Source organism: Phacochoerus africanus, chromosome 5, assembly GCF_016906955.1.
Source record: "Phacochoerus africanus isolate WHEZ1 chromosome 5, ROS_Pafr_v1, whole genome shotgun sequence".
Classification (NCBI taxonomy): domain Eukaryota; kingdom Metazoa; phylum Chordata; class Mammalia; order Artiodactyla; family Suidae; genus Phacochoerus; species Phacochoerus africanus.
In genome coordinates, this window is record NC_062548.1 from 105458080 (window position 1) to 105482768 (window position 24689).

The 24689-nt window shown below is 38.0% G+C and overlaps 1 protein-coding gene across 3 annotated transcripts in view; it reads left to right on the top strand.

The window, feature by feature from the left end:
* MAP4K3 (mitogen-activated protein kinase kinase kinase kinase 3) overlaps positions 1 to 24689 on the top strand; it is a 198075-nt gene that overhangs the window by 48039 nt on the left and 125347 nt on the right. For all 3 annotated transcript variants that reach the window (XR_007135149.1, XM_047782228.1, XM_047782229.1), the window contains exon 2: positions 21545 to 21602. Coding sequence is in view for 2 of the 3 variants with exons in the window: in XM_047782228.1 (XP_047638184.1) it covers positions 21545 to 21602 (58 nt within the window). In the remaining variant the exon portion in view is untranslated. The remainder of the gene's footprint in view (positions 1 to 21544; positions 21603 to 24689) is intronic.

Genomic DNA, 24689 nt, shown 5'->3' on the forward strand with positions numbered 1-24689 from the left:
GCCTGGCATTCAATATTTGTTAAGTGAAGCAATCAGTTCATTTTTAAGTGTTCTCTAATGTTTTCCTCAAAAATGAAATTGAGGCTCATTTATTTTTTTAATTTTTTTTTTTTTTTTTGTCTTTTCTAGGGCCACTCCCGCGGCACATGGAGGTTCCCAGGCTAGAGGTCCAATCGGAGCTGTAGCCACCGGCCTACGCCAGAGCCACAGCAACGCGGTATCCGAGCCGCGTCTGCAACCTACACCACAGCTCATGGCAATGCCGGATTGTTAACCCACTGAGCAAGGGCAGGGACCGAACCCGCAACCTCATGGTTCCTAGTCGGATTCGTTAACCACTGCGCCACAGCGGGAACTCCGAATATTTATTTTTATATAAGGCAATTAAAAAGTGTATATGATGTTTGCATAATGAATGTTCATTTTCAAGGAATCTTATTTTGAGTAAAGTTCCTAGTTATGGGTAACTTGGTGATTGAGAGCATAGCTTTTTGGAATCAATACAGCCTGGGTTCAAATTTGTTAACCAATCTCAGTGCCAGTTTTGTCATCTTTAAAATAGATTTAATAATGCCTACCTCATAGGGTCATTGTGGAATAAATGAGCTTTACACATAGCTCTGGCACAGTGCCTGGCACATAGTAGGTGCTTGGTAAGAAGCAGTTCTTTAGTTTTTATTGCTGGTGTGGTCATGTTTATTGTCGTATTCTGAGCAGTACCATCATTTGTGTGTTGAATCAAGAACAAAACATTTCCAAGTAGGAAAGATGTAAAATTATAAAAAATGAATTACAGCATCTGTAATTAGAATGCTCAAAATATATTACTGGTATGAGTTAATTTATTAAAGATATCCGAAAAACTTTTAGGATCAACAATAGCAAAAAATCCTTTCAAGCAGATCAAGCATTATTAGCTATTTAAGTAGTTAATTAGCAAATACACTTTTTGAAGGTTGTGGGGTATTTTGTGATCATCAAAGATTGGTTATACTTTTTGAGCCCCTCTGATATTATTAACACATAAAAGAGGTTACTATTTTTATCTGCTTCACACTTGAAATTGTTAGTGTAGAAGCTGGCAGAAATCACTGAAAGGACCTAGTATCAGTATTTGTAAAACTGTTGAAGATATAGACCAGGAGCTGAAATGAGTGCTTTGACAAAAGTACCATAACATAATCGTTCTGTCAGTCTCATGAGTTATTGTTTACCTTATAGTATTTAATCTTTAAATTTGCTTATTTTGAAATGCCAAGTTTACTAACTGGAAAATACATGTGGTTTAGCAAAGTTGCATTTCTTCATATAAATCTGTGCCTTTTCAATTAGAAAGAAGCCTTAGGGACATTCTCTTATGTTTTCATGGAAGAGCATAAAACCTTAGGTTTTATTTGGTTCTGTGTGTGACATGGTACCGCTGAAAGCCTTCAGAGATTGAGAATCTGCCAGTACATTGAATAATTTAGCTTAAATTGTGTATGAGTCTCATCCTTGGTTTCTTGTATGCAATTCTCTATGTTTAGTATAGATTTTTGTGGTGCCTTTAACAGTTGTTAGCACACTTTTCTTTACACTTACACTTTTCTTTTTTTGTTTTGTTTTGTTTTTCCTTTTTTGGCCACGCCAGCAGCATATGGAAGTTCTCCAGCAAGGGTTCAAAACTGAGAGGCATCTGTGACCTGTGCCACAGCTGTGGCAACATCCTTAACCCACTTCACTGGGCCAGGGATCGAACCAGCAATGTCATAGAGACAGTGTAATCCACAGTGCCACAGTGGGAACTCCTTTTTTTGTTCTTAATAATGCATGCTTTTTTAAAAAATTAAAAAACAGAAAAGCGAGAATCCCTTCCTTTAGCCTCTTTTTTCCTGTTACCCATATGTGACCACTGGTTACTGATGTATATACATTTCTAGAGCTTTTCTATATGTTTGGACACTGTGTGTATATGTCTGGGTGTGTGTATGTTACACAAATAAAATGTTTTATTTTTAATATTATAACATCATTCAGCTTACTCTTCTAATTCAGTACCATGTTATGGAAATCTCATTATGGCAGTACATAAGGCTCTACTTCTTGTGGTATTTCATTGTATGAATTTACCATGATTTTATTTGATCACTTTCTTAATAATGGAAATTTAAGTTTAAGTTTTATTAGAAATATTATTGCAGCAAACATACATTTATTTATTTATTTTTTAGGGCTGCACCCATGGCATATGGAGGTTCCCAGGCTAGAGGTCAAATTGGAGCTGTAGCTCCTGGCCTACACCACAGCCATGCCAGATCCAAGCTGCATCTGTGACCTACACCACAGCTCGTGGCAATGCCAGATCCTTAACCCACTGAGCGAGGCTAGGGATCAAACCTGCATCCTCATGGGATACTAGTCAGGTTGATTTCTGCTGAGCCACAACGGGAACTCCAGCAAACATTTATATACCCACATCTCTGTACATTTTTTAGAATATTTTTGGAACAAATTGTTAGAAGTAAAATTATTAGGTTAAAGGGCATATGTTTTTAAATGATTAAAACTTGTTCCTTAAATTGTTGTTCCAATATATACCCCAGTCCTGAATATATGGGAATCTCCATTTTCCTCATATTTTTTCCATCTACTCATGTCATTCATTCGTTTGAGTTTTGCCAAACTGATATGTATTAAAAGTGTTCGTTTACATTCTTTGATTTTTACTGAGGTTGATTTTTTCTAATATTTATTGTTTAGATTTATTCCATAGATTGCTATTTAGTATCTTCTTTTTTCTAGTTTCTACTTAATTATTTTGCCATATGCAATTCTTAATTTGTATGTGGTCAAATATGTTGCTATTTTACTCTGTGACTTCTAGATTCATGTTATGTTTGAGAGGCCCTCACTTCGTGATTATCAAAATGCACTAAGTTTTTTTTCTAGTATTTCAATAATTTTGCTTTTTACATTTAAGTATTAAAACATCTGAGTTTATTTTTTTTAATTTTTTATTATTTTTTTATTGTTTCCTCCAACACAATTTTTTCCCACTGTATAGCATGGGGACCCAGTTACACATACATGTATACATAATTTTTTCTCCCATTGTTGTGCTCCATTATAAGTATCTAGACATAGTTCTCAGTGCTACACAGCAGGATCTCATTGTAAATCCATTCCAAAAGCAATAGTTTGCATCCATTAACCCCAAGCTCCCAATCCCTCCCACTCCCTCCCCCTCCTCCCGGGCAACCACAAGTCTATTCTCCAAGTCCATGATTTTCTCTTCTGTGGAAAGGTTCATTTGTGCTGTATACCAGATGTGAGTGATATCATATGGTATTCGTCTTTTTCTTTCTGACTTAACTTCACTCAGTATGAGAGTCTCTGGATCCATCCATGTTGCTGCAAATGGCATTATTTCGTTCTTTTTTGTGACTGAGTAGTGTTCCATTGTGTATAAATACCACATCTTCCTGTTGATGGACATTTGGTTTGTTTCCTTGTCTTGGCTATTGTGAATAGAGCTGCAGTGAACATGCAGGTGCATGTGTCTTTTTTAAGGAAAGTTTTGTCCAGATATATGCCCAAGAGTGGGCTTGCTGGATCATGTGGTAGTTCTATGTATAGATTTCTAAGGTACCTCCATACTGTTCTCCGTAGGTGTTCTGGTCATGGCTCAGTGGCTAACGAATCTGACTAGGAACCATGAGGTGGCGGGTTTGATACCTGGCCTCGCTCAGTGGATTAAGGATCTGACATTGCTGTGAACTGTGGTGTAGGTTGCAGGCGTGTCTCAGATCTGACGTTGCTGTGGCTCTGGCCTAGGCTGGCAGCCTACAGCTCCAATTAGACCCCTAGACTGGGAACCTACATATGCCGCGAGTGCGGCCCTAGGAAAAGACCAAAAAAAAAAAAAAACTATATATGAATTTATTTTTGAGTATAGCATGAGATGGGAGTTTAACTTTTTTCCTCAGTTGAATTACAGTTTTTCTAGAAATCACTGATTTAAATTGCTATCTTGCTTTTTCTTTTTCTTTTTTATCTTTTTTTAAGGGCCTACCTGCGGCATATGTAAGTTCCTAGGCTAGGGGTCGAATCAGAGCTGCATCTGCCGGCCTACCCCATAACCACAGGAACACCAGATCCAAGCCACATCTACAGCCTATATCACAGCTCACGGCAATGCCAGATCCTTAACCCACTGAGTGAGGCCAGGGATCCAACCTGAGTCATGGATACTAGTCAGATTTGTTTTCACTGAGCCACAGTGGGAACTTCACTTTTCTAATTACTGTATCTTTTTAGTATAATTTAGTACTTGGTACAGCAGTTTATCCTCTTCATTAATCTGAAAAATTTTTCTTGGTTAATCATACATTTTCACTTCAGATGTATTTAGAATTTGTATATTGGGATGTCATGCCCTTATCTCTTTTATTTAAGCTCCTTGTGAATATAAGGCTTTTAGACTCAGGTACTTCGCACTTAAACAGAAAGGCTTTGATCATATTTTACCCTCTGACTTATTTCCTGCATCTGTAATCACTGGTTGTTACTGCCTCTTCCCTTTTCTGTTTGCCATTCTGTTCTCTTTTAGCTTCTTACCAACACACCTGCTTGATTGTCTGCTTTGCCTCTGCTTTTCATCTTTTTCATGGAGCTTCTAACCTCCCATCAGGTTATTAACTTAAGTTTCTTAGTTCTCACCCCTTTCATTATTGTTGGCTACTAAGAGTGTACTTCACAAATGCCAAACCTTTTTTTAAAAAAATCATTCTTTTGGAGCTTTTTCATTTGCTGAGATTTGTAGTAAGTCTCTTCTTATAACTGAGATATCATTGGATAGTCATTATGATAGTGTGTTTCTGTCATGCACAATTTGAGGTAACATACTTAGTGGTTTTGCTATCCTTGCCCTAACCTTTCAGCTAAGTCCTTAAATGTTGTACCAGGCCAATGTAATCAGACCAAGTTTGAAATTATTGGTACAATTAACTGCACAGTCCCTACTGTAGGATAACATCTTCATGAAAATTTGTATTTCCAACATGGATAATTTTTAAAATTTAATTTTACATTAATAATTATTTGCTTTACATAAATGTCATCTAACTAGATGTTTACATGTGATGCACACTCCTACTTGATTTTAAGTGCTTTCTTGCTGTTTTTCCTAAATTCACCTGGTATAGTCCATTTAAAGTAGATTCATGAAGATTTCTCAGTATTTTCCCATATTACCCATATTTCCATAGTCCCTTCACTGAATTAAGATAGTGGAAAACAAAAGCACTAATTTAATCCTCACGACTCAGTGAGATAGTCTACCTCATTTATTATCTCTATTTTACAGATGAGGAAACTGGCACATGGAAGTTAAAGAACTGCCCGGTATCATATAGGCTACTGAATGTATTGTGTGTATTCCTAATAAATGACAGAGCTGGAATTCAACCTCACAGAACATACCCATAACCACTATGCTATATTATCTTTGTATGTATTTGTTTGCAGCTTAATGGATTCAAATTCCATCTGACTCAAAGGAAGGTCCCTTTCCAGGCCAGATTTAAGAGACTGGGAGGAGGATATTACACCGATCAAGGGAGACAGAAATTCATTGTCCAGTTTCCTTACTTCAGTCCTTAAAAACCTGTGTGAGATTATCACGGGAAACCACAAGCTGTCCCACCAGAATGGGTACCTGAAAATAATAGTCATCAGTACTGGTGAGATCAGTTTCAGTCATTATCGATGATCTGGGTTTCCAGCTGCTGCCAGACCTGTCTCTGTTTGGTCTTGTCTTTGGCCTCATAACCACATTCCCCGTCTTATTCTCTGAACTGGTCTTCTTTTTTCCATAGTCTGCTCTAATGTTTCTTTTTCCCGGCCAAGCTATTACATAACTTATTTGAGGAGATGCTGTCTTGATATTTGGCAGCCTGCATGAGCTCAGGTCCAGCTCTGTTGGAGAGGATGGCCTTGCTGCATTGTGGTCCTTCCTTGAGAACTGTTCTAGACACCTCTGAAGTGACAGTGCAACAGAAAACATAGCTATTTATCCCTGGAAATAATTGCTCAAGCAAATGCAATGTAGGTCTTGTTAATTTTGGCTCTGGACAACCACAAACTGGAAAACGTGGACTAAAGTAGAATTTAACCATTTACGTCCATTCCCACTAAGTTTCTGTAGTTCAGACAGTCACTGTTTCAGGCCTGCTCTAAACAGTATGTCCTTAGAGGCTGACCTGCCTTCTGTTGGCCCCTCTTTTCAGTTTATCCTCTGATATCACCAAAGTGTAATTGAAACAAAATCCCAGTAATAACAGAAGCAAATGAGATGTGATTAAAGGGTTTTGGAAACAGGAGAAATGTGGAAAAAATGATATTCATATTCTTTATCCTATAATAATGAATTTTTAGTGAAAGAAGGAAAAATGGAAAAATTTTATATAATTGGACAAATGTTTCTTAAATCATTGCTTGGAGTACTTTGTGAACTTTCATAGATTTCATGAAACTGAATTGGTTTGTCTTATAAATATATCTAAGTTTGGAATTTTGTGTCAGAAAAGCATACGTATGTCCTAATATCACTGATTGGGGTGAGAGATATACATCCAGCCCTCAAATGTGGGCACATATTCTAGTAATTTGTTCACTCATTCTAGATCTAAACAGACTTTTAAATTTAAAAGATGATGATAAAGTTGGCTGTTATATTGCCTTTTTTTTTTTTTATGATGGATAGATTCTGATTTTTACAGGCAAAAATGGGATTCTCGAATGAATAGGTGCTAGTTTTCATGATTGATGTATTTAAAGGGTATATTCTTTTTTGTAAGATAGAAATTATCTTTTTTTTTTTTTTTTTTGGTCTTTTTGCCATTTCTTGGTCCGCTCCTGCGGCATATGGAGGTTCCTAGGCTAGGGGTCAAATCGGAGCCCTAGCCGCCAGCCTACGCCAGAGCCACAGCAACGCGGAATCCAAGCCATGTCTGCCACCTACACCACAGCTCACGGCAGCACCAGATCCTTAACCCACTGAGCGAGGCCAGGGATCGAACCCACAACCTCATGGTTCCTAGTCGGATTCATTAACCACTGAGCCACGACGGGAACTCCAGATAGAAATTATCTTAAACATATTTAAAAATAAACAGAAGGCGTCTAGTAAGATAAAGATCTTATTAGATAGATTTTTTATGTGTTTTTATAATTAATCTGTACCACCAGTTATATGAATAAATATTCTGTTTATTTAACATGCTATTTGCCACCAGTCATTTTTCATGTTTTATTTTCGTATTTGCTTTATTCATAGGTGAATTCCACAGTGCTTTAATTAAAACACATTTCCTAACAAGCTCACTTACCAGCTTTTCTAACCCAGAGCACATTAGGAGGTGGGCATGCCCTAAGTACACTGACAGTGAGAAGTATTACCACAGACCACCTGACAAGAGAGGGAGAAACCAAAACCCATCAAATTCAACTAGCTGAGCAGTCGTATTTATTTGGAGAAGTGCATCTAACCATTAGATTGTGGATACCTTTGATATATCTTATGGAAGCTGTGGACTTTCTTCCCAGAAAGATTTATAAACATGTATCTGTTTACATTTAGTGTTAGAGGGTTCTTGGGTTTCCTAAAACCCATCCTTGGGCCTCAGGTTAAGAATCCATGGTTTAGTAAAGGGGTAAATAGCTTTATGTACCTCAGTAGCCTTTAAGAGCATCAACTTATGACAGTTCATAGATAACTGACATTAAGTTTGCAGAAAAATGTTAAAATTTGTACCGCACAATTAGTATGCAATATTTCTTCTTCGAATTAAAAAAAAATATATGTTTTCCAGACTTCCTGTCATGGCTCAGGGGTTAGCGAACCCGACTAGCATCCATGAGGACACAGGTTCGATCCCTGGCCTCACTCGGTGGATTAAGGATCTGGTGTTGCCTTGAGCTGTGGTGTAGGTCACGTTGCTATAGCTGTGGTGCAGGCTGGCAGCTGGAGCTCTGATTCGACTCCTACCCTGGGAACCTCTATATACCATGGTTGCCGCCCTAAAAAAGACCAAAAAAAAAAAAAATACATTTTCCACTTTCTCATTATCTGGAAAACCTGATATTCCTCAGGGATACTGGTTAGTGTGGTGGTATTTTGCATTTGCATAAAATAAGCTGTTTTAGCATTTTAATAATAGATGTCCCAGAGTCTTTTTTGTGTGAGTGAGCTTATGAGCATCTCTTTCTAAGCCAGTGTTCAGAGATGTCAAATTGGTACCTTGTGATCATCCTGGTGGAAATGTTTACAGTGCTGAAATAAGTACTACCAGTGCTGAAATAAGTACTACCAGTCAAGGCTTGCTCTGCCCTTATCCTCCAAACTAGTTTTTATTTGTATTTATGTATTTATTTATTTATTTATTTTTGTCTTCTATGGCCGAACCCACAGCATATGGAGATTCACAGGCTAGGGGTCTAATGGGAGCTGTAGCTGCCAGCCTGCACCAGAGCCACAGCAACTCGGGATCTGAGCCGCATCTGCGACCTACACCACAGCTCGTGGCAATGCCGGATCGTTAACCCACTGAACAAGGCCAGAGATCGAACCCACAACTTCATGCTTCCTAGTCGGATTCGTTAACCACTGAGCCACGACGGAACTCCAAAGCTAGTTTTTAAATACTTAGCACATGGTATTTAATTACTCATTCAGGAAAAAAAAAATTTTTTTTTTTTTAGTGCCTCTTGTGGTCCACACACTTTTCCTAGGCACCAAAGATAAAACAGTGAATAAAAAGTATTTGCTTGGAGTTCCTGCTGTGGCGCCACAGGATTGGTGGCATCTTGGAAGCACTGGGATGCAGGTTTGATCCCTAGCCTGGCACAGTGAGTTGAGGATTGGCGTTGCCACAGCTGTGGCTTCAGTGGCTTTGGTTGCAACTGCCGGTCAGATCTGATCCCTGACCTGGGAACTCCATGTGCCACAGGGCATCCAAAAAAGGGGGGGAGAAAAGCATTTGCTTAAGTAAATACAGATTTCTAAATCTTAAATTTTCTAATAAAGACTAATGGAAATATTGGGAGCCCCCCAGTCAGATCATGGAGCAAAACGTGGAGTCAAATGAACAAAAAATAGATAATCCTTACTGGAGAATCTTCAGAATCTTTTAATGTGCTACTATGTAATATTACTCTCTAGGAGGAGACTAGAGTATGTATTATTTCCAAGAAACTTTTTCTTTCTTTCTCTTCCTTTTCTTTTCTTTTTTTTTTTTTTCTTGCAGAACATATTTAACATCTTTGAGAAATACTCTTCTGTTGCTCCATGGCAGTCACATCCCAGATATTAGGAATTAGTGTATGAAGGGCATTTACTCAGGGGTGTAGGCCAGAGTGTAGCCAAGACTTCAGAAGGCAGACCTTCCCACCATCGGTTTTATAGGTGGTCCATTCATAGGTTGTGGATTGAATTATTTCACTGATGGTGTCCTAAACCATTCTATCATATTTTCATTTCCAATATTTAAATGAAAAAGCATCTTATGTAATGAGAAAGCACTGTTCTACTTATATTGTTACTAATTTTAGAAAAATACTTTTCCCTTCTACTCTGCAGTTTCTCATTTGGGGACATCTGATTGTATGTGCATGTGACTTTCTGCTACCACCTGTTCCCTGTTGCTAGATTTCTTTGCAGCACTGGGTATCTCTTGCTCCACAGCCTCTCCCTGTAATGGGAATCTCTGAAACTCCATTCATCTACCACTTTACTCTCATTTGGCTGTAGTGTTTCTCAGAAGTGTGACTGATGGACAGTTGCATCACAGTCACCTGAATGGTTATTATGTTCATGGTTCCTAGTCGGATTCATTTTCGCTGCACCACAACAGGAGCTCCTGGTCTTATTTCTTGAATGATGTTTTTACCCGAGAATGTTATTCTAGATTGATTTACTTTCTCTTTGTACAGTGTTATTCTGACTTCTCTTGTTTCTCTGAGAAGTCTGATGTGTTGTTCTTTTGTAGATAATTTGACCCCTCTTCTCCATTGGTTTTAAATAGCACCTCTTTGTCTTTGGTGTTTTGCAACTTCATATGATGTATCCGGATGTGTATTTCTTTTTTGTTTATCCACCTTGTGACTTTTGTTTCCCAAATCTGAGGTCTTCTGTCTTCCATCCATTCTGGAAATTTTTCAGCCACCATCTCTTGAAATATTGCTTCTCTCTACTTTTTTTCTTTTCTTTTCCTTCTGAAACTTTAATTAGATATATGTTAGTTTCTTTTATGAGATAAGATGATTTAAAAATATCTCTTAATCTTTCATCTCTTCTATCACTTTCTGCGCTGTTTCAAATATGTCATTTGGTTTACTAATTCTGTCTGTATCCGCTCCAATTCGGTTTTTAATTTCAAGAATTATATTTTTTGTTTCCAGAAATTCTATTACGTCCTTTATTCCTGTCTGCCAAATCATTTTTGTTAGCCTCTTGTTTCTGGCTCATGTATTTAATACCTTTTTTAGTCCTGTAAACTTTTAAAGCATACTTAGTTGTAATTTTATAGTATATATCTGTTAATTCCAAAATTTGAACTTCTTGCAAATTTAATTCTGTTGTTTTTAACTTTTGTGGCTCTAGTAGTTTTGTTTCCTTTTTGTTTGATAATTTTGTTTTAATTTCATAATTGGCTAATACTAATATTTAGGAATCTCCTTGGGGGCATGGGTTGAAACTGTAGAAAATTTGCTTCTTTTTTTGACTGGTGCCTTGTGTTACCACTAACTCAGAAACAGCTTGAATTCATTTCTTGGCCTGAAGCTCCTGGTCCTTGAGAGAAGTGTAAATTTATACTCACCTGAGAACAGACTACAATTATGAATTTGAATTTTCAGGGAACCCCATTCCAGTGAATGTCTTGATTCAAACACTTGGTTTTGTTTGTTTGTTTTGTCTTTTTGTCTTTTTAGGGTCGCACCTGCAGCATATGGAGGTTCCCAGGCTAGAGGTCCATTTGGAGCTGTTGCTGCCGACCTACACCAGAGCCACAGCAACACCAGGTCTGAGCCGCGTCTGCGACCTACACCACAGCTCTTGGCAACTCCAGATCCTTAACCCACTGAGCAAAGCCGGGGACCGAACCCGCACCCTCATGGTTCCTAGTCGGATTTGTTTCCGCTGCGCCACAACAGGAACCCAAACACTGTTTTTAGTTTGGTCTTTTTGTTAGTGGACAAGACACCCCCTTCCCTCCCCTCTATTCACTGAGTGACCTTTTAAGTGCATTGCTGGGTTTGTGCATTTGTCTCAATTTCAACTTTCACCAAGTCCAATAAAAATAAATATTCAAGTCTCTAGATTCCAAGGTTAATCTGAGATCATGGCTTTAGCTCTTGTTCACCACTCTGATTTCATTTGGTAAATGCATTGAACAGCTATTTTTGAGATAATTACTATTTTCTCTTGTTTTCACCTCCTGTGGGTTTCCTTTTGAGTTCAGCAGTGCATTTAAAAGAGTAACTGTTGGAGTTCCTGTCATGGCTCAGCAGTGACAAACTGGACTGGTATCCATGAGGATGTGGGTTCGATCCCTAGCCTTGCTTGGTGGGTTAAGGATCCAGCATTGCTGTTTGCTGTGGTGTAGGTCGAAGATGAAGCCCAACTCGGATCCCGTGTTGCTGTGGCTGTGGCATAGGCCAGCAGCTGCAGCTCCAATTCCACCCCTAGCCTGGGAACTTCCATATGCTGCTAGTGCAGCCCTAAAAGGACAGAAAATTTAAGGAAAAAAAAAAAAAAAAAAAAAGGAGTACCTGTTGGACGTTCCCTTGTGATGTAACAGTTTAAAGATTTGGCATTGCCATAGCTGTGGTGCAGGTTGCACCTGTGGCACGGTTCAGTCCCTGACCCAGGAACTTCCACATGCCGCCTACTCTGCACCCCTGCCCCCCAAAAAAGAGTATTTGTTGTATCATATCTGCTGTATCTAGGTTTGTAATAGGAAGGGTTTTCATACCTAGTCTTATGTGTTTCTGGAAGCAAAACTTCAGGGGATTTTTTTTTTTTTATACACACTGGTGTTTGAGCACCTTTAGGCTAGAAATGCTGCTGCTATAGCTTCTATAGAGGGAAGTGGGAATGTGGTTATTTGGCCCCTTGTGTTTTCCCAAATTTAATGCCACTATTCAGTTTTATCTATATTATTAATTCATTTGACATTTGTAGTCTGCCAGTTACCACTGAAAAGTGTTATTAATATGGAACAAGTCTATTTTGGATTCCAAACAACTTAAAAATTAAACTTTGAATTATAACTTATTACTCTGTTGTTGTTTTTTTATCAGTTATAGATTATTTTCCATGTCTATATACAATCATTAGCTGTTAAATGCATTAAAAAGAAAACTAGTATGGTAGTCTCAATTTTTTTTTTTGAAATTAGCATCGTACAGCTCTAAAAATTCAGATTTTCAACATCCTCTGGTTTCAAGAAACAAAGAGCCATTCAAGTTAATTTAAGAAAAGAGAAGCTATTGTAAAGATGCATGTGATATGGAACTGGGAAGTTGTTAGGAACTCAAGGCAGCTTTGGAGATATGTTTTTTTCTCATAGTCTCTTATTTTTTCTGTGCATTTGTTCTGTTCTCTGCTGTTTTTAAATTGTCTCCTCATTGTGTCTTTTCTGTTTCTTTAAATCTTTAGTTTGCCCCAGGTCCTACTTGGCAAGACACTGTCACAACTTTATGGTATCTTTTTCACACTGGGTTATGTTGCATGGTGGTTCAAACTTCTTAGAGCTGTTATGTCTAATACAATTGTCAATGTACACATGGCTGTTAAAATCAAAATTTAAATAATGTGTAAGATCTGTATGCTGCTAACTATAAAGCAATCATGAGAGATATCAAAGAAATAGAGAGTAGTGTTCATGAATTGAAAGATTCTGCATAGTAAAGATGTCAGTTTTCTACAAATTGAACTATAATTCTAATCTACAGAATCTCAGCAGAGTTTTTAAAAATAAATATAGAGACAGAGATTCTAAAATTTCCATGAAAAGGCAAAGGACCTAGAATAGCTAATGGAACTTCTAAAAAGAAAAGTTAAATTGGAGGAATCACAATATCTGACTTAACCATAAAGCTATAGTAATCAAGATTGTGTGTCCTGTGGGTAAGGAATAGACACAAGATCAATGGGTCAATGTAGAATCCACAAATAGACCCACACAAATATAGCAGCTTGATTTTGACAAAGGTGAAAGGCAGTTCAATGAAAGAAAGACCATCTTTTCAACAAATAGTATTGGGATTGTTGGACATACACATGCAGAAAACAAACAAAAAAAAGCAATGTTGGCCTAAACTTCACAAAACAAAACTAAAACATAAATTAACTCAGTGTATCACAAATATAAATGTAAAACTTGTTCTTTTAGAAGAAAACATAGAAGAAAATCTTTATGACTTAAGGTTGAATAAAGTCTTGGACATGACACCAGAAGCATAAAATAAAAGTTGATAAATTGGACGTCATTACAAGTTAAAAACTGTTGCTCAGTGTGTTTGTTTGCTAGGGCTGCCATGAAAAAATACCACAGACTGGGTGGTTCAAACAATTGGAATTTTATTTTCTCACAGTCCAGGAGTGAGGTGTCATTAGGACTGGGTTCTCCTGAGGCATCTCCTTGGGTCATCTAAAACTAATACAATGTTGTATGTCAATTACATCTCAATAAAATTTTAAAATATTTAAACATCTGAAACATTATAAAGCCCTTCACATTTAAATATCGAATTGCATGTGCAAATAATTAAGTACAGTCCAACTACATTTCATTTGATTACTAGCTACATGTAGCATGAGGCTGCAGTCATGAACAGTACAGGACTAGAACATTTCCATTAATGCGGAAGATTCTAGTGAGCAGTGCTGTTTTAGAGTGGGGGTCAACCACTTTTTTCTGTAAAAGGACAAGATAGTAAATAAATGCTTTAGGTTTTGTGGTCCGTGTAGTCTTCATTTAAGCTGCTCAGCTTTACTGTTGTATTGTGAAAGCAGCCATAAACAGTACTTGAATGAACATGGCAACCAGCTATAATGGAAAAAATTAAAATCATTAAAAAATAAGTAAAATAAAATAAACATGGCTCTTCTCCAGTAAAGCCTCATTTATAAAAAAACAGGCATGTTTGCTGACCCTTATTTTAGAGAATCCAATTGGCCTTTTCCTTTTTCATGTCATCTCAGGGTTTATAAGTAGAGTGGTCTTATGATTTATCATCCAAAGTTAAACAAACGTTTAATTATAAACTTGAGAGTGAAAATGGGCACTGCTAATAATTCTGCTAGGACAATTAGCATAACCTGGGAGTGTCCTGGGCAAACCAGACATGTACATCACTTGGCCATCAGTCTTCCTGTGAACTGCTTGCCCTGGTAGTAGCCTCATACTTAGTCCAAGTAAGTTGGAAGAGCAAACAAAACTTCCTTCATCAGGGACTCTGGGTTAGCTGTTCCCCTCTGACCCTCTGAGAGTATTTATATGGGAGACACCCTAAGGTTTGGCCTGCCCCATACATCAAAATAGTCTGTTTTCTGTCCCTGTACCTTTACTCACACTTTTCTTTCTCTGCCCTCTTTCCCATCCCTCTTATGTTTGTTATAATCTACCCCATCTCTCAAACCTCTGCTTAAATGGTATTTTCTTCATAAAAGCTATCCCTGTAACACCCTTTTCAGACTTAGAAGTAGGTATTTATATTTTAGAAAACTCACATGGCACAGTGCCTTAGACCAGGTCCCTGAACCCAGCTGAGCATCAGAAACACCTCAGTAGCTTTAAATACAGATTCCTGTGTCCCACCCTAAGTCCTTTGATTAATAATCAGTGGTGGTGGTTTTTGTTTGTTTTGTTTTTAAACTCTTCACATGATTCTTGTATAATAGCCAGCTGGCTCAGTATTTGGAGTCTGTTAATTTAGACGTACATTATTTGAGGCAAACATTGACTTTTAGAATTAGAAGGAAACTTGGAAATAGTTTTTTTTTGTTTTTTGTTTTTGTTTTTTGGGTTTTTTTTTTTTTTTGTCTTTTTGCCGTTTCTTGGGTCACTCCTGCGACATATGGAGATTCCCAGGCTAGGGGTCAAATCGGAGCTGTAGCTGCTGGCCTACGCCAGAGCCACAGCAACGCAGGGTCCAAGCCGTGTCTGAAGCCAGAGCCACAGCAACGCAGGGTCCAAGCCGTGTCTGAAACCTACACCATAGTTCACAGCGATGCCGGATCCTTAACCCACTGAGCAAGGTCAGGGATTGAACCCGCAACCTCATGGTTCCTAGTCGGATTCATTTACCACTGCGCCATGATGGGAACTCCAGAAATAGTTTTTTTTTTTCACTTTATTTTTAAACTAGAAGGAGAAAACACAAGGGGAATTACTTGTTCAAATGCCCTTGCTTGTTACCGGCAGAGCCAGCCCTAAACTTTTCATTTTTTCATTCCCCTTTCAGAACCTTTCTGAATAGTATCCTTTGACTGCCAGGAGATGCTTGGTACAAAGCAGATGATCAGATCTTTTATTGGCATTTATCTAACTCACTTTATGTAGTAGGTAACACAGTTTTTACTGCATAATGCTTGCTTTTTCATTATGTTGTTTACTCCCGTTCTCACACTCAGGGAACACTTTGCTGATAGTTGGTGATAACTCAGCAATCAGCATGAAATCATCTCAGAAAAACCCTTTCCCAAACTTGTGTTAATATGAATATCTTCTAAAAAGTTGAGTGAACCAAACTGAATTTTGGGACAGTTTGAAACATAATAGTTTCCAAGAGCTCCTTTAAAGTGAGATCAGCAGGAAAATCTGCGGGATCTTCCTCACCATGCCCACCCTCATTTGAGAAAGGTTATTACCCAGGGTCTATGGAGTGTGTAGGGGGGATGTCTAAACTTGAATGGGGCTCAGGAAAGGCTTATGGGAAGTGATAATAATCCAAGCTGAGCTTTATTTATTTTTATTTTTTTATTTTTTTTAAATTTTTTATTTATTTTTTTTTTGTCTTTTTTAGGGCTGCACCCACGGCATATGGAGTTTCCCAGGCTAGGGGTCTAATCAGATCTGTAGCTGCCGGCCTACACCACAGCCACAGCAATGCCAGATCGAGCCGCATCTGTGACCTACACCACAGCTCAGCAACGCCAGATCCTTAACCCACTGAGGCCAGGGATCGAACCTGCAACCTCATGGTTCCTAGTTGGATTCATTTCTGCTGCACCATGACGGGAACTGCTAAGCTGAGCTTTAAAAGATGTTTAGGAGTTAGGCTGGGGAAGGGAGTTAGGGAAGGTGTCTAGGCAGTAAGTGCCAAAGGGCAAAAGCATGGATAGCATTGGGGAATGGCAAATTGTTTCATTTGGCTAGAGCATAAAGTGCAGATTAAGGAGTGACTGGAAATACATAGGCCAGATAGTAAGCAGTCTTATAGTTAAAATGCCGTTTCACAACTATCCATCTGCAAAAGAGTAAAATATGAGCCGTGCCTGACACCATGTAAAAATTCATTCAAAATGGTGGCTCCTAAATCCAAATGCAAGAGCTAAAACTATGAAATTCTTAGAAGAAAACAGGAAAAAATCTGTCACCTTGGGTTCTAGGCAATAGTTTCTTAGCTGTAATACCCAAAGCATGAGCAACCAAAAATAGGTAAGTTGGATTTCATAAAAATTTAAAAATTTTGAGCTTCAAAAGAACACCATTAAGAAAATGAGAAAAACTGAGGGTGGAATTAAATATTTACAAGTCATGTAACCAAGAAGAGACTTAGAGCATGATCTATAAAAAATGTTTAAAAGTCAGCAATAAAAATATGATACAATTAAAAATGGATGAAGACTTGGGTAGACATTTTTCCAATGAAGATGTTCAGATGACAAGCATATGGAAAGATTCTCGGTATGATTCATCATTAGTGAGTTGTAAGTCAAACCACGAAGAGATAGCACTTCACGCTCACTAGGAAAGCTAAAGTTAAAAAAGCTAGGTAATAATAAATATTGGCACCAATGTGGAGAAATTGGAACCTTCATATGTTGCCGGTGATACATTAAATGGTGCAGCCACTTTGAACAAAGTTTGTCAGTTCTTCAAAAAGCTAAACATAGAGTTACCATGTGATTCAGCCATTCCACTTTGAGGTCTATACCCAAGAGAATTGAAAACATAGGTCCACACAGTATTCAAAGAAGCATTATTCATAAGAGCCCAAAATGGAAACAACCCAAACATCCTTCAACTGATAAAAGGATAAAACAATGTGGTTTTTCCCTACAGTGACCTGTTATTTAGCAGCAGAAGGAATAAAGTACTGATAAATGCTGCAGCATGAATGAACCTGAAAACATGCTCAGCAAAAGAAGCTAGTCACAAAGGACTACGTGTCTATGAAATAGCCGTAGAGACAGCAAATGGACCAGTACCAGTTGTCAGGGACTTGGAGGGGAGGGTAGAAGGAATAGGGAGTTACTGCTAATGGGTCTGGGGGGTTTCTTGGGTGATAAAAATGTTTCAGAATTAGATAGGAATGATGGCTACATAATTAGTGAATATACAAAATTGTCTGATGGGGGTTTGAATTTGTGTCTTTAAAGCAAGGGTGTGTACTCCTGAAAAGTTTTAAACTCAAGAACATATCTGAACATCACTGTCGGAGCGTGTGAGAAAGGTGGTCAAGTCAGTGATGTGGCAGAAGCCTAGGTCTGGAAGCCGAGAATATTTATCCTCAATTTTCTGCGCTGGACAAACCTGTAAAATTTACATTACTGATACCTATTTAGAAATTTCTAACTTTATACATGATATTTTATGATATTTATCTTGTTCTCTTTTTTCTTGTCAATTTCTCTTGGTGATTGAAAATAGAATAGCAGGTACAAGGTATTACCAGATCATTTACCTGTGTTTAACCTTGATTCCTATGAATTTAGAGACAGCAAAATATGATTTATTTTAGCTAGAAATCCAAGATTCTTGAATTACAATGCTTTAAACACCTTTCATTAATAAACATAAGGATTTTGATATGGAAAGGCTCAGAAATTCAAGTTTCCTTAGGGTTTTTTTAATGTTATTTTTCTTCCCTTTTTTGTGAATTACCTTAATTCTGTCAAATAAGTTACATGTTGGAAAATATTTTAGAAGCCAAAAAGAGCAATAATCATTTTAGCTGTCTCTTTTTTTATTGACACTAAAGAACCAATTGTTATCCTTTAGAAATTTTTGGCCTGGTTTAAATTTTGAAAAATTGTATCCATAAGTCAGGCCTACAGTAAATAATTGACTTCAGTAAGCTAATTATCAGTAGTTTATTGTCATAGTTTTTCTGTTAAATATGTGCTGGTGTTAAATCTATTTTTAGAAGAATGCATTGAGTACTGCAGCCATTTTGGACAGTTTAACTTGTCAGTAGAGAGTGTGCCCCCTTGTGGTCAGTTGGGAACAAAAATTTCAGCTATAAAAATAGTCATCCTAGCTGTCTTGGAGTTCTTTTTCTTTTTTTTTGCTTGTCCGTAGTGGAATTACCCATACTCTGAGTTTCTTTTCAATAAACAGAAAATAAGACCATAGCAAAGTTTTAAAAATGGAGAACTGAGAATTAGAGTAATGTATTATTTTATTTAGAGAAGTGCTAAAAAAGATGTGGATTAAAGGACAAAGGATCAAGGAGGAACCCAACAGAGAAAAGATAAATGCAGTGCAAGGAAAGGCAAGTAGTTCTGATAGTGTTTGAGAAGATTTATGGCTAATGTTAATGTGATATACTTGAATATTTCACAAGTACACTCTGCTCCATCTTCTTTACAAAATGCTCCCAGAATGATACTCTAATTTTATATCTATATATCTTCTCATCCTAGGGAAGGGAAAAAATAACTTATCTGGCACTATTTGTAATGTCTTTCATGTAATGGAAATTAAGTTTAGTTTGAAATAAATATTCAATTCTATTGAACTGCCTATAATAGGTTGGCATCGTAAGTGTTTATTAGTTAAAGAGTTTTTTCCAAAAGGAATCAATTTTCCCCAAAAGTTTTATTTTAATTTTTTCTTACATGTTTTAATGCCTTTGTTCTTCTTTGAGTTTAAGGGTTAAAATTTATATTTCAGGAGTGGCTGTGTCTCATATATATGTCTTCTTTGGAACTGATTTTTTTAATGCCCCAGTATTCTTAGAAGGATTCCACTCTTGATGCACTTGTCTTCCCTTGTAGGTGATTGATCTTTTTGCTTTTTAGGGCTGCACCCATGGCACATAGAGGTTCCCCAGGCTAGAGGTCGAATTTGAGCTTTAACTGCCCGCCTATGCCACAGCCACAGCAATGTCAGATCCAAGCCGTATCTGCAACCTACACCACACACAGCTCATGGCAATGCCGGATCCTTAACCCACTGAGCAAGGCCAGGGATCAAAACCTTCGTCCTCATGGATACTAGTCAGATTCGTTTCCACTGAGCCATGGAAACTCCGATTCACTGATCTTAGCATTACAACTAAGATTAATTCTGGTCACCTGGATGAATCTTTCTGTGATCAGGGAATATATTGGTTTTCATCTATTGATATGAAAATCAATTTATTAATTTTAGTAAATAGTTTAAAATATCTTGAAATCTAAGTATAAAAAATCTTAAATCAACAAAATTACTGCCATTTTATACAAATTGAAAAGACAATTTCCGCCTATTTATATTACCAGCAGTCTAATATTATGGATATTTATTTATTTTCTTTTTATGTCCACACCCATAGCATATGGAAGTTCCCAGGCCAGGGATTGAATCTGATCCACAACTGCGACTTGCAATGCCAGAACCTTTAACCCATTACACTGGGCCAAGGATCGAATCACACCTCTGCAGCTACCCAAGGCATGCAGTCAAACCTAACCCACTGCACCACAGTGGGAACTCCCTGGATTAATTTTTTAAATGATTTTTTTTTTTTTTTTTTGCTCATGCTCACAACATGTGGAAGTTCCCGGGTCAGGGTTCAAACCAACGAAGCCACTGCGGTGACAAAGCCAGATCTTTAACACACTGTGTCACAAGAGAACTCTTATTTTTATTTTTAAATATATGGGTATAAAAACATATTTGTTTTGTATTGAACTGCACTTCATTGTACTCTAAGATGTGTTAAAACAGATGAAAGGGAGTTGTTTTTATAGTTATATAATGCTCTTTGCTTTCCATATTCTAATGTTATAAAATTTAAGAGTTCCCATTGTATCTCAGTGGTTAATGAACCCAACTAGTATCCATGAGGACGTGGGTTCAATTCCTGGCCTCACGCAGTAGGTTAAGCATCTGGTGTTGCCAAGAGCTGTGGTATAGGTTGCAGACATGGCTTGGATCTGGCATGGCTGTGGCTGTGGTGCGGGCCGGTGGCTACGGCTTTGATTAGACCCCTAGCCTGGGAACATCCATATGCTGCAGGTGCAGCCCTAAAAAGACAAAAAAATAAAATTAAGCTAGTTAACCAATTCAGAATTTTACCAGCTTTTGATTGAATGGTAATAGAGGTAATACTCATTTTAAAAGCTTAGACTTGGAGTTGGACTGTTTGGATTAGAATCACAGCACTGTCACTTATTAGCTAGCAGTGTGGCCTTGACATGTTCTGCAACTTCACTTCTCTGTGCTTCAGATTCCTCTCCTGAACATGGGAGTAATATTAGTACCTACCTCATAATGTTGTTGGGATTAAATGAATTAATATAAGAAGACTTAGAATAGTGCCTGGCACATAATAAGGTCTGTGTATGAATTAGCTATTATTATCACCATTATTAGATTTTTACATGGATTAAAGTTGAAATCATTATGAAGAATATATTGTTTGTTTTGTAAATATAAATCATTTTTGAAGTTCTTTAAAAAACATTCCTGGGAGTTCCTGTCATGGGTCAGCGAAAATGAATCTGACTAGTATCCATGAGGACACAAGTTCGATCCCTGGCCTCACTCAGTGGGTTAACAATCCAGCGTTGCCATGAGCTATGGTGTGTAGATCGAAGACGTGGCTGGGATCTGGCATTGCTGTAGCTGTGGTGTAGGCCAGCAGCTATAGCTCTAATTGGACCCTAGCCTGGGAATCTCTGTATGCTGCAGGTGTGGCCCTAAAAAGAAAAAAGACAAAAAAATACATTTCTGGGAGTTCCCATTCTAGTGCAGTGGAAACAAATCCAACTAGTATCCATGAGGATGTGGGTTCTATCCCTGGGTAGCTCACGGGGTTAAGGTTCCAGCGTTGCCATGAACTGTGATGTAGGTCGCAGACTCGGCTCTGATTTCTAGTTGCTGGCTGTGGTGTAGGCTGACAGCACTAGCAACATTCGTTAGCTAGCCTGGAAACTTCCATATGCCAAAGATGTGGCCCTAAAAAGAAAAAATTTTTCTTGATAATTGAAAATAAATAGTAAGCTGAAGTGACATTTTATAAAGATTTTCTGGAACCTTTTTTCACAATTTCTTTTCTTCTTTTTTAGGCACGGAATGTTAACACCGGTGAATTGGCAGCAATTAAAGTAATAAAATTGGAGCCAGGTAAGTCAATTGAAATTTGATGTTTCTTACTGCCGTCAGCCACTGGTTATCTTTCAGGCTTGTTTTAATGTTTGGTCGACATTTTCTCATGGTTTCCAACATCTGGCAAATAGGACCCCTGTCTACTCTTTCCTCCACCTCTTTTGAGACAGGTAGACACCTTGCCCACTTCTTCCCTGAAAAATAACAAATAATTGAGGGATGGAAGGGAGCTCCTAAGGACACTTAGTTCTTTCTGGACTCAATTTTGCTAACTTGTCACAGATTGATAGTGGTGTATTTCTAGATTAACACTGTTGGGCGTGGGGGTGGGAGGAGCAGTGCAGTGGAAAGAACTGAGATTTAGTGGTTGTGGTCCAGTTCTTTGCATCCCACTCTCTTACTCTCTGAACTTGGGCAAGTAACTATACTTCTGAGTCTGTTTCCTGTATAAACCAAGCTCTCACATTTTATGGATCCTTAATACTGTAATCATTGCTTTTTTGCCTTCCACCTCGAGTAGCTTATAAAGCTCCTAAGACTACACAATATATATTTTTTTCTTTTTTTTTTCTGCTTCAACTATATTCTGTCCCTGAGTTCCCCTAACCCCCTGTAAAACTAATATCTTTCTGAACTAACTACATACTCTTAAAAACCCTTTCCCTCTCTTTTTCCCTCCCACCGTAAGTGTCCTAATGTCTAGACTGAGTTCTATGGTGATGATAGTGCCTTTTTGGTGGTGCCTTTAGGTATAGGCACCAGTCCATTCCATAAATTTTTTTAAGGATAGACAGATTTTTCTTTTGCTTTTTAGGGCTCACCAGTGCTGTATGTAAATTCCCAGGCTAGGGGTCGAATCAGAGCTGCAGCTGCTCGCCTATGTCACAGCCACAGCAACTGAGCCTTATCTGCGATCTACACCACAGCTCATGGCAACGCTGTATCCTTAACCCACTGAGCAAAGCCAGGGATCAAACCCGCATCCTCATGGTTACTAGTCGGATTCATTTCCACTGTGCCACAATGGCAACTCCTGGCCACTTTCTCTATATAAGTCAAGATGAAAAATATTTTAGGGTTTTTTGAACACATGCGGTCAGTCTCTGTATATAGTCCTCTCTCTCCCTCTTTCTCTCCTTTCTCGCTCCTAAAATGTAAAAACTGTTCTTTGCTAAAAAAACTGTTCTTAGCAAACCAGGCCACCTGCAGCAGAAGTTTGCCCACCCCTGACTTAGATCATCAGTAGACTTTTTAGAAGTGCCATTAACATTAAGATGAAGGATGTATTGACAATGGGAACTAATCTTTTTAATTTTATTTTTAAAATTTTCTTTATTACTCAATGAATTTATTACATTTATAGTTGTACAATGATTCATCACAATCCAATTTTATAGGATTTCCATCCCACCCCCCAGTGCATTCCCCCACCCTCCAAACTGTCTCCTTTGGAAACCATAAGTTTTTCAAAGTCTGTGAGTCAGCATCTGTTCTGCAAAGAAGTTCAGTCTGTCCTTTTTTCAGATTCCACATGTCAGTGAAAGCATTTGGTGTTGGTGTCTCATTGTATGGCCGACTTCACTTAGCATGATAGTTTCTAGGTCCATCCATGTTGCTGAAAATGCTGGTATTTCATTCTTTTTAATGGCTGAGTAATATTCCATTGTGTATATGTACCACATCTTCTTGATCCACTCCTCTGTCGATGGACATTTAGGTTGTTTCCGTGTCTTGGCTACTGCAAATAGTGCTGCAATGAACATCGGAGTACGTGTGTCTTTGCGAGTCGTCGTTTTTTTCTGGATAAATGCCCAGAAGTGGGATCACTGGATCAAATGGTAGTTCTATTTTGAGTTTTCTGAGGAATCTCCCTACTGCTTGCCACAGTGGTTGCACCAATTTACAATCCCACCAACAATGTACCTAGGGTTCCTTTTTCTCCACACCCTCCCCAGCACTTATTGTTTGTAGACTTTTTGATGATGGCCATTCTGGCTGGTGTAAGGTGGTAGCTCATCGTGGTTTTGATGTGCCTTTCTCTAATAATGAGTGATGTTGAACATCTTTTCATGTGTTTTTTGGCCATCTGTATGTCTTCTTTGGAGAACTGTCTGTTGAGATCTTCTGCCCATTTTTGGATGGGGTTGTTTGTATTTTTGGTATGGAGCTGCAGAAGGTGTTTGTAAGTTTTGGAGATGAATCCCTTGTCAGTCGATTCACTTGCAAAGATTTTCTCCCATTCTGTGGGTTGTCTTTCCGTTTTGTTCAGGGTTTCCTTTGCTGTGCAGAAACTTTGAAGTTTGAGTAGGTCCCATTTGTTTATTTTTGTTTTTACTGTCATGACTCTAAGAGGTGGATCTGAGAAGATGTTGCTGTTGTTTATGTCAGAGAGTGTTTGGCCTATGTTTTCCTCTAAGAGTTTTATAGTATCTGGTTTTATATCTAGGTCTTGTATCCATTTGGAGTTGATGTTTGTGTATGGTGTTAGGGAGTGTTCTGATTTCATTCTTTTCCCATGTGGCTGTCCAATTTTCCCAGCACCACTTATTGAACAAGCTGTCTTTTCTCCATTGTATATTTTTGCCTCCCTTGTCATAGACTAGTTGGCTGTAGGTGCGTGGGTTTAATTCTGGACTTTCTGTCCTGTTCCATTGATCTATATGTCTGTCTTTGTGCCAGTAACATACAGTTTTGATGGTTGTTGCTTTGTAGTATAGTCTGAAGTCAGGGAGCCTGATTCCTCCAGCTCCATTTTTCTTTTCCAGGATGTCTTTGGCTATTCTGGTCTTTTGTGCTTCCAAACAAACTTTAAAATATTTTGTTCAAGTTCTGTGAAAAATGTCCTTGGTAATTTGCTAGGGATTGCATTGAATCTGTAGATTGCCTTGGGTAGTATAGTCATTTTGATAATATTGACTCTTCTAATCCAAGAGCATGGTCTTTCCATCTATTTGTGTCATCTTTTATTTCTTTCATCAGTGTCTTATCGTTTTCAGAGTACAGGTCTTTTGTCTCTTTAGGTAGGTTTACTCCTAGGTATTTTATTCTTTTGGATGCAATGGTGAACGGGATTGCTTCCCTAATTTCTCTTTCTGATCTTTCATT